The sequence below is a fragment of the Centroberyx gerrardi genome, chromosome 9, assembly GCF_048128805.1.
Source record: "Centroberyx gerrardi isolate f3 chromosome 9, fCenGer3.hap1.cur.20231027, whole genome shotgun sequence".
NCBI lineage: Eukaryota > Metazoa > Chordata > Actinopteri > Beryciformes > Berycidae > Centroberyx > Centroberyx gerrardi.
Window position 1 is genome coordinate 11,059,156 of NC_136005.1, and position 10,539 is coordinate 11,069,694.

The 10,539-nt window shown below is 43.0% G+C and overlaps 1 protein-coding gene across 1 annotated transcript; it reads left to right on the forward strand.

Annotated features, from left to right (window-relative positions):
• Positions 1–7,674: 7,674 nt before the first annotated feature.
• Positions 7,675–10,084, forward strand: rsph4a (radial spoke head component 4A). Its single transcript, XM_071921822.1, has 7 exons — positions 7,675–7,754; positions 8,119–8,341; positions 8,429–8,734; positions 8,829–9,278; positions 9,388–9,532; positions 9,623–9,740; positions 9,850–10,084. The coding sequence occupies exons 1-7, from the start codon at positions 7,675–7,677 to the stop codon at positions 10,082–10,084; spliced, it is 1,557 nt and encodes a 518-aa protein (XP_071777923.1).
• The last annotated feature ends 455 nt before the right edge of the window (positions 10,085–10,539 follow it).

Sequence of the window (10,539 nt, forward strand, 5' to 3'; positions counted from 1 at the left end):
AAGAAGGCTACGCTTTGTTTAGTCAAGATGTAGAATATTATTTTGTCCCCAGCTCCTATCTAGGCTACTATCTGTCTATACTGCCTTTTTAGCGCTCATGGTGCATTTTGACTTTGCACTTACTGTAGGCTACCTTGATTTATTTTGGCTCATGTAGGCTGCTGAAGCCTGTGCTGACTGCAGCATTTATGTTGGTCACGGTTCCACTTTTTGCTCAGGCAGGCCTATACTCGTGGGAAAAGGTGCGACTTGTCGTGGCTAAATACAAATGAATCAATAAACATAGGCTATATCATCTGGAAATCGCCCATCTGAAAGTTGGATTTTGACACTGTTCACTTTTGGAAACCACCAACTGCTTTCATGCTGGTTATGTTTTTTTTTAAGTATAGAGGCCATGTGAGACGCTCTGCTAGCTGCCACTCATTTCAAAACACACAACTGTTCATCAACACAATATCATGAGTCAGAAAACTATCAGCAGAGACACTGCGTGCTTCTCTCAACAGAAAATACTCACACATAGGAAAAACAGACCGGGCGTGTGTAGTGCATCGAAAGTGAAAGTTCACAACTCAACAGCTTGTTTCAGTTTGTAAAAATAGGCCTGAATGGAAATTGTGCTGCTCGTGTTGCCATTTTTCATGGTGTAGATCTTAAATGCATGCATTCAGTTGGTTTGTGTCTGGGTGTTTACACATATACTGACCCACCCCTTACATCTACAGCAGGCTGGGCTAATATAGCCTACTGCACTGCAACACACACATTCGCCTTTTGCCGTGCATGCGGCTGGATAAACATGATACATTAACATTAACATTAACACTGGGGCTCTCTCTCTCTCTCTCTCTCTCTCTCTCTCTCTCTCTCTCTCTCTCTCTCTCTCTCTCCTCTCTCTCTCTCTCTGTGTCTCGGGTGTGTTCCTTATTTAAAAATAGCCCGGCCTGCTGGAAACCCTGTTGAAATTTAATCCCCCACTCTCACATTTCTTTGCAGCATTGCACCATGTTCTTACTCTGAGCTGATTTCGGGAATATTTAATAATTAAAAAAGACTGACGGTTTGGTTTTCTCAGCAGAGCACATTAACAAAGTGGGCAAGTCACCGAAATCCCTTTAATCGGAATATTCACAGTGTAAAAATAACCATGAATCCATAGCGACATTGAGGCCATGCAGAATATTATTCAATTTACAAGACAAAAACAGGCAATTAGCCTACGCAGTGGAAAAATAAAAGGTAACTATCACGTCTAGACGGTGATCATCATAAAGTAAACAACCAGTAATATGAAATCAATAAATTAGCCTAAAGGTTAAATGTATAATATATGTGTAATTTTTTTTTTCACTGAAGCATAATATGACTAGTATAGCCTAAATATCAGCAGAGGTTCCCGTGAGACAAAATGAACAGTGACGGCGCACGGGAGATTTCTGCATTCAAAAACACTGGCAAATGTTTTTGGTGTTGTTTGAAGGCCATCTGACCACGCTAAGGGCCGTTCAAAAACCTGGCAATTTGTTTTCCCTTGCTTACCTGCAAAAAACACACACCGGAAAGAATAATTTAAGACTTTATTGCATGTAAAATCCTCTAGACAGCTGGAATCCCCCCCCCCCCCCCCCCAATCCCCAACGGCTGAACTGCAAGAAATAAATTAAAAACTAGCTATTTCATTTTGAGCTATCTGACTGTCCGCCAATCAAAGCGCAGTGTTTGAAATTTTACCCTATATTTTCACTCTGATTTCTGATTGGCTGATTCAGCCCCAATATCAACAAAGGTCACAGTCAGAGGTCACGACTGTCTTTTGCCACAGAAACTGATGTGTCAGTTTTGAGACTGCAAAGAGTGCGCCCAGTCCGCCCGGCCGCTGCCCGCCCCGGCAGGGTGCGGAGCAGCGTCTGGCTCCAGCGGGCCGGTCAGAGTGTGACTGACAGCAGCACAGCAATAGCATAGGCACGATAACTTCGGCACTCCTGTAGCTACTTTAATTAGGGGGGTAATGTTTCAAATGATAATGTCCAAAATGGTAAGATTGTATGATATATAGGCTACAATATTACAGTTTCAATGTCCTCCTAAGGTGATGGGGCTGAGTAAGAAACTGCAATTTTCTTACAACAAAGCTTTATGATGGCAGTGTGTTGTCAATGGAAATTATTTCCTTATATTTAGTGTTATTGACAGGCTTCACCAGTTAGGCCTACATCCAATTAGGCCCAGTCTCAAACATTCCTTTATTAGCGAAGGAACATTTTGATTTGCAATTACAAGTATCATGGGAAATGTGATGTAACTGGGCATTATAGGTTGTCTTCCAAAAAGGTGCGTGCATGGAGGCATGGAGGAGAAACATAGCCTTATTTTGTGGTTTTCTAGAACAACAGTCTATTAAAATCACCCACCAACTGCATGAAAGCAGACTAAACAGAGGCCTGCCCTCTAAAGACTATCCTCATAAAACAAACAGCAGTCTGATGCTACTCACTAGGCTATGTGCTGTGACTTTATCTCATAAATGTCCCCCAAAAAAGTGAGTTTTGACTATCACTATCCCTGACTCTGCATGGGCAATAAGTTGAAACCTTCACACACTTTTACTGAAATGACACTGAGTGATGTGAGAGTATACAAAGGCACCTTTTAAGGAGCTGAAACAGTTTGTAAAAAGGTACAAAAAAAGTGTTTCCTTGTGGTGTAACTTGTCGAGTGTGGGCTTATGGGTGAGGCTGGATCATCCTATCACAGGTTCTTTTTATTTAAAAGAAAAAAAAAAGGAAGGAAGAATCAACCTTATATGGGAATCAGCTCACATGACTTTACTGTATAGAGCGATGATTGACTGTAACAGTGTGAGGAGGTTTGTCTACTATGTCTGTGGTCTGCAGCCACTGAAAAATACCCGCCAAATGTCTGTAATAAACAAACAATATACATTTCAGGAATTAGACCAGGGATCCAATTCTCAGAAGTGTTGTTTTTCTGTGGTAAGATGTTATCTAGAGCAGAGGTGCAGGTCTGTGTAAATGCCTATGAAGTCATTCTCTCTGTCACTTCTACCAAGAGGAGCAATACTGTTAGAGATGAGTGTGCTTTCTCTCTCTCTCTCTCTCTCTCTCTAACAGTAACAGTCGCTTTTTGTCAGCATGGGTGTGTGTGTGTGTGTGTGTGTGTGTGTGTGTGTGTGTGTGTGCACACATCTCTGTGTGTGTGTGTGTGGATCTGGGTTGCTGCATGTGTAGTGTTTGTGTGAAAAATCAAAATCATCCCCCAAAAATGGGTAGTTTCGGTTAGGCTATTTCTAAGTGATTAAAAACAATCAAACAATAAATTAGATTAAAAGACAGTAGCAGTATAAAGGACAGTCAGATGTAGACCTACAACAGTCTCTCACTCTCCATCTGCTGTGTGATAATTCTGTATCTCTACCATTTCACAGTCGACTGAATTTAACCTAAGCTATCATAAAACACTTTTAATTTTAATATTTAATATTTAGATTTAATATTCAGTGGTCATGCAAAGTAAGAAACTAGTTGGATTGCCTTTGATGTAAAATGCCTAAAAGGTGTCAAATTTACATTTTACAATTTGCATTTACATTTTAGGCATTTCTGATGATCTAATGAGCAATTTACAATGCAGTGCCATAGTAAAGCAACCTCCAATTCCTAGATCACCCACATTATAAGCAGCCATAAGGAGTGCAAAGGTCAAGGCCATAATATATTAATATTTCTGTGACCGTATAATGATCATGCAAGAGAGAAATGCCATGGGAAGTGAAAGCAGAGAGACAGAAGATGCAGTGTGATTTCTTTGCACCAGTCGCTTTTTTAATTCAGCTGTTGCAGACTGTTTGCCCTGTGTGTTTATAGCCTGACTACTGGACAGCAGCGCTCCCGGCTGTCTGGACATATGAAAGCTCTACGGTGAAGTTAAGTGATGAAATGTTGAACACAAGATAAAGAAAATAACCAGATTTATTCATAATGTTTTCAAGCCTCAAATTCTACTGTATGCATATAAAAACAAATGTAGGCTACTAACATTGCCTCTTGGTTTTTATCTTCAGGTGCGTGCTGTGTGTATCTTTGCCATTCAGTTTGGTCAATTCAATTCAATTCAATTCAAAACTTTATTCAAGACTCATCTTAAAAAAGAGGTCCATAGCAGGTGAGGAGAAACAATAAGTCAGTAGGTCAGACAAAGGCCAACTGTTTTTTTTTTTGTCACATGAGAAGATCCCTGGTTCTGTCTTCTCTTTGCTCTCTCTAACTGTTTCTTGTTTCTTGGAACACAGGAGCAGTTTTGACTAAAACAAACAAACAAAAAAAAAAATGCGATGGCTTGATGGTCCTCCCTCTAACATGGCGATCAACCAATCATAACTCAGGAGTTTGGGGTGGCAACTGGGCTGGCCAATCAGATTTCAGGGGCCAACCCTGGCCACGACTTCCACTTTTCTTAGAATGCACGTGAGAGAGAGAGTGTCTATGTATGTGTGTGTGTGAGTGAGAGAAAGAGAGAGAGAGAGAGAAAGAGAGAGAGAGAGTGTGTGTGTGTGTGTGTGTGTGTGTGTGTGTGTGTATGCTGGGCTCCCTCCACTGGTCTATTATGTGAGCTGCCACATAATAAGGCCTTCTTTCTCTCCTTCCGCCTTCAGGCCTGACTAGAGGTATAATGTCAGGACTTTACACTCACTCAGCATCATGAATAGGTTCATGGTATTTTTTCATATCGGAATCGGATAGGGAATTGCAAACAAGTTCATAATGAAACAAAAAAAATGTTCTGCAAGGTGGCCTGCTCAGGAGTAAAAGAGTGAATTCAAGTGAGCCTTCAGATTTGTAAATAAACAAGTTAGTAGGCCTATCACAAAATTTGAGCCAGCCTTATAGTTTATTCACTGACCCTGAAATGCAGACAGTTGTACAGTTTGTAAACAGTTTTAAACTTTGTAAATAGTTTGCCCGTATTTTTCCTTGGTTTTCGCCGCCCCGCTCCCATTTATAGGCTATTGTCTACCAAATTATCACCGTCATTTGTTTTAGAGGGGTGGGCTATTTTAATAAAATACAAAATTGTTTTTTGAAAACTTTCCATTGCTAAGTATTATCATTTTTGTAATTATAAATAAAGTAATAAAAGCACCCCATTCATATAGCCTGGGCCTGTTGTCCGCAGCTTTTTATCGTGTAGGTAAACATCGGAGCTCATGCCGCGCGGCGATGAATGTGCCATTTAACATCCATATAATGCTGATAATAATGATGAAAAAATAATCGACCAGTGTGTTGTTGTATAGAGTTCATTATGTGCAAATCAAAAGTGCTAGCCTATATTAACAGAGCAGAACAGAAAGATTAGCCGAAGCCTTAGTTCAGCTCCTGTACGCTGCACCTCAAAGCTCAGCACTAAGCTCTAAAATTAAATTAATACTTCAACACTGTGCAGAGTTATCTTTATCCCCAGGTTAAGTGTTTAAGACGTCAGAGCTGATTTATCTCGCTCCACACTGCATCAGTGGGACCAGGGATAAGTTTTGGCATTTTGTTGTTAAGAGGACGCATGGTTAAAAATGATAGGCCTATGCTTTGTGGAGATCCAGCGGCATTACATTACTTTGTTTATAACCCTGGTGGTTTTTTGGTAAATTCAACCCTCTGAAGGTCTGGGTGGGCATCGGAAAGTTCAGACCCCGTCACTTTTTCCACACTTTGTTGTATTATAGGCTAGACTTAGGCCTAATTTTTTAAAAATGGATTGAATTTGTTTTCCATGAATCTACACACAATAACGACAGAGCGAAAACACGCTTTTAGAAGTTTTTGCAAATTTATTAAAAAATGACAAATAGGCCTATCTCATTTAGATGGCGCTGTTGTCAGTAGAAAATTTCAACTTTTCACGAACTAAGAAAAACAGCCTTGTTTTTAGCTTGATAATGCATTTCCAGTTCATCTAGTTGGTTTTGAAAAGGTTCCAAGGATTTGGAGAAATTTCTCAACCGGTCTCTCCACAGATTTTCGAGTTCAAGTCTGGGTTTTGGCTGCAGGGCCACTCGGGGACATTCATTCATTCATTCATTCATCCCCGAAGCCCCCGCGTTGTCTAGCTGTGTGCTGAAAGATGAATGTTGGCCCCAGTCGGCCCTGTGCGCCCTGCAGCAGGTTTCTTCTCTGTATTTGGCTCCGTTGGTTCCCTCAGCCTGACCAGTCTCCTCCTTGCCGCTGAGAAGCACCCCATGATTATCCAGGTGATGAGCGGTACCTGGTTTCGTAGCGCCTCCGCCATTCAGGCCAGAGTTCAATTTTGTCTCATCAGACCAGAGAATCATTTTTCCTTTTTGCTATCAGAGTCCTTTAGGCTTTATAAAATCCAATTTCCGCAACCTATTAACGGAAAATCCGGCACATAGCCTATAACTTTTTTTTTTTATCATCAAGTGAGATTTTTTTTCAAAAGGCTATTGTGACTTAGTATCTCATAATTATGAGAAATTACTAAGTCATAATATTGAGGGGAAAAAATCAAACTTGGTGAAAAAAAAAAAGTGCGGAAATGGGCTTTGATATCATTTAGCCTAGTGCCGCTTGGCAAACTCCAGGCGGGCTTTCATGTGCCTTTTATTCAGGCGTGGCTTCCGTCTAGCCACCTATAAAGACATGGTTGATGGAGTGGACTGGGTTCTTGGTCTCCTCGGGTGACCAAGGTTGCCTGGTGTCCAACCCCCATGAATCGCAGTCTTTAGCACGAGAATCGCCATGCAAATTAAAAGCGTGCTAAAGACTACGATTGCTTGGGGCTGGACACCGGGCAATGACCGAGGCCCTTCTTGCCCGGTCTTGGTGGTTCCAAACTTTTAACAAAAGGATTAGCGCAACTTTAACCAGAAAGGAGGAACTAATCTGTGAAATCACCTGGTTATTGGTTGGCATGACAACCTGCATACTCTTGCCCCTCCATAGCACATTAACCCAGTTAACCCGGTTAACCCTGGCCAGGGCCTGGGCTAAACAGAATATCAGTGTTCATAGGTGCAGGTGGAAACTGATCCGTTCTATTTATTTACTTGCGTATAGTCCACTAAAAATAGTTTATAGTTTTAGCCTATGTCTCAGTCGCAGTGGACAGAACAAAGTAAGGAGAGCAAGAGGGTGATATTCGAATTAATAAACATATTGTTTTAAGACACGACTGAAAGTATTTTTTATAAACTTGCATTTAACTGAGAACATTATTATTATAATTATGGTGATGATGAGGATGATGATGATGATTATTATTATTATTACACCTATTATTATTATGGCTGAGCGATCCAGGAAGCCCCTGATCCAGTTCTTAACATCCATTTCCTGGTTTGTTTTTCTCCTGTGAAGCCTGAATCCCGCTGGTTCCTCACGAGCCTAGCAACCATATTGTTTACCATAGCAACTTGAGAAAGCTCAAACTGGTGCCAGTATTTCCAGCTGTCCGTTGGTAATCATATTTTTACAGTGTTAACTGTGACCAGAACTCTGACTCAGAACTTTTTACGTGTTTTCGGGTGTTTTGTGGGTCGTGTGGTCAGTTTTTCTCCAAGCGGGTCGAGTCCAGTCGGACTGACTGGATGAAAGAGAGAGGCGAGGCGCGATGGAGACACAGGATGAAAACCCAGAAATGAGTCAACAAAGGCTGCAGGCAGCGGCCTCCTTCAAGGCTTTTATGCTGACAAATAGCACAAAAAGCAACCTTAACCTGTAAGTAACGTGTGCCTGATAACGTTACAGTGGTAGGTCACGAATGCAGCCTAATGTTAGCTAGCTTTGCTAAAGCTAGTTACTGATACTGATGTACACCTATAACAGCACTGGGACGTTTTACTATATGTATCACTCCGCTTTACAGGTGTTCTAATATAAACAGTTCATGTGATGCTTGGTAGCACTTGGTAGTGGTTCCTGAGGGAACTGTTTTTGTTGGCGGAGACAAATAAAAGACAGTAAAAACGTCCCAGTGCTCATACTGTATATCAGCACTCATGGAATGCCTCCTGTCCAATCAAATTACTCGACCAGAACTAACTGTTGTATAATGCTTAATTGACTTTACTTAATGTTGCAGCTATGACCACCTTACACGTTTACTGACGAAGGTGATGGACGAGCGTCCGCAAAATGTGGTTGATGTGATTGAGGATATGAGCCGTGATGTGAAGCGGGGTTTGTTTGAAGCCAAGCAGAGCACCCTGCGGGACTCTCCTCAGACTACAGCCGCCCAGCTGCTGGCTGAACAGCAGCGCCTGCTTTTCACCAGGGGAGAAGAGGGTGACCAGGAGGATGAACTGGTATTGGCCACACACACCCACACTATTACTTACTGTATGCAGAGCCAAATTGGCACCATGTAACACTGATTGCCTGTCTTCCGTCAGATTGAAACACCTCTTCCTAACGTGAGCGAGGTTGGCTTCTACCTGGAGCAGGCCGGGGTGGGCCTGGGCAGGGAAGAGATGCAGAGGATCTTCCTCGCGCTGAAGCAGCTTGTGGAGTCCCAGCCGCTGCAGCGTTGCCGACTATGGGGCAAGATTCTGGGAGTAGAAAGCAATTATGTCGTTGCTGAGGCTGAGTACAGAGAAGGGGAAGAAGAGGAAGAGCAGAGCGCAGAGGAAACCGCTGAGGATGAGGAGAGAGAGGGAGAGACCCAGGATGAGGAGGAGGAGAATGAGGAGGGGGAAGTGGTAAGTCCTCAGTGAATATACCAGATAATCACTGAAATGAGTAGTTTATAAGCCTACCACTCCTTTTATGTCTTATGATCTCTTTGTTTTCTAGAGTGATCCACTTCCTCGGTCAGCCTACAAGCCCCCCCCTGTGGTGCCAAAGGAGGCCATCCGAACAGGTGTTAACAAGTTTGTTTACTATGTGTGCAAAGAGCCTGGTCTTCCCTGGGTTAAGCTCCCTTCAGTCACTCCTGCACAAATCAGCGCCGCTCGCCAGATCCGCAAGTTCTTCACTGGCCGGCTGGACGCCCCAATCGTCAGCTATCCTCCTTTCCCCGGCAGTGAAGCCAACTATCTAAGAGCGCAGATTGCCCGCATCTCTGCCGGCACACACATCAGTCCCCAGGGCTTCTACCAGTTCGGGGAGGAGGAAGGCGACGAGGAAGACGAGGCGCCACGTGACAGCCATGAAGTCAATCCTGACTTTGAGGGCATCCCGGTTCCTGAAATGGCCGAGTCTTTGTCCACCTGGGTTCATCATGTGCAGCACATCCTGCAGCAGGTAGAACTAAAGCAATCACATGGATCATTTTTTCAGGTGGTGTTCTAGTTCATTACGTGTGTGTGTGTATGCACCATGCACATTTAATGGTAAATGTGGACTCCTTTAGGGCCGCTGTACTTGGGTCAACCTCGCTGCGAAGCCAGAGGAAGAGTCTTATGAAGAGGGGGATGCTGAGGAAAAGGAGGAGGAGCCTGATGAGCCTGAGCCGGAGGTGGGACCGCCCCTCCTCACCCCCCTCTCTGAAGACGCTGGTCAGTCTTTGATTTGGAACATTTTCATGTCATACTGGTGAGCGTTGGTAAGGTATACTCACAGTGTTGTTTAATATTTGTGCCTTTCAGAAATGTTCAGCACCTCTCCCTGGAGCTCCAAGATGTCCTCCACTCTCACCTCTCAGTATGCCGTCGCTGTTCTGCGCTCAAACCTCTGGCCAGGTGCTCATGCATATGCTTGTGGAAAGTAAGGACAAAGATTGGAATTCACGATTTTATGAAATCTATGTTTGATTTCACACAGCTGAAGGCAGCATTTCAATTTACAAAGAATTATCTGCCGTTTCTTCATTTAGGAAGTTCGAGAACATATACGTCGGGTGGGGGCTGAAGTTTGCAGGGGAAGGGTTCACCCCATCTGTCCCAGCCATGCCGCAGAAAGAATACCCCAGTGGACCAGAAATCACAGAGGCCCTGGACCCGACTCTGGAAGAGGAACAGGCACTAAAAGCAGCTTTAGAGGAGCAGCAAGCTGCCCAGGAGGATATGGATGACATGGATGAAGGAGAGGAGGAGGAAGATGATGATTGAGGAAGAATATTGACGAGCAGGGAGTGACACATTTCAACAGAGGATTCAAATATTTGAAAGTACTGTCTTTGTTCAGAAAAAGCCAAATAAATCAGTTTCCTCAGCAACACAATCTGTTATTATGAGATCAAGTAAATAGGGCAGTGGTGTAAACAAGGGGGAAAGGCATTTTGCCTTTGTGCATTTAGTAAATATTTTGCAGTAAGACTTACTGTACAGGCATCTGAAACAAAAACCAAGAGGGACAAAAGGGTTCAGTCTGAAAGTCCCTTTTACACTTTAATTTTGCTTCAACAATACAAATATAATTTTTTACAGCTTCCAGCATTCATACAAGGTCCTTGAAGTGCAACACTTCCCTCTTTTGTGATTGAAAAGGCCTTGAAACGCCTTCCAGACACCACAAATAGGCCAACTTGTCATCATACGTGAGCCTTTTTGAACAACCTCAGTAA

What these genes read in the sequence shown, in the direction of transcription:
- rsph4a (XM_071921822.1), top strand. Translation starts at nt 7,675, where the DNA reads ATGAGTCAACAAAGGCTGCAGGCAGCGGCCTCCTTCAAGGCTTTTATG. An exon ending in AGAATGAGGAGGGGGAAGTG is followed by an intron (nt 8,735 to 8,828) that starts GTAAGTCCTCAG and finishes TTTGTTTTCTAG; the next exon opens with AGTGATCCACTTCCTCGGTC. An exon ending in CATGCATATGCTTGTGGAAA is followed by an intron (nt 9,741 to 9,849) that starts GTAAGGACAAAG and finishes TTCTTCATTTAG; the next exon opens with GAAGTTCGAGAACATATACG.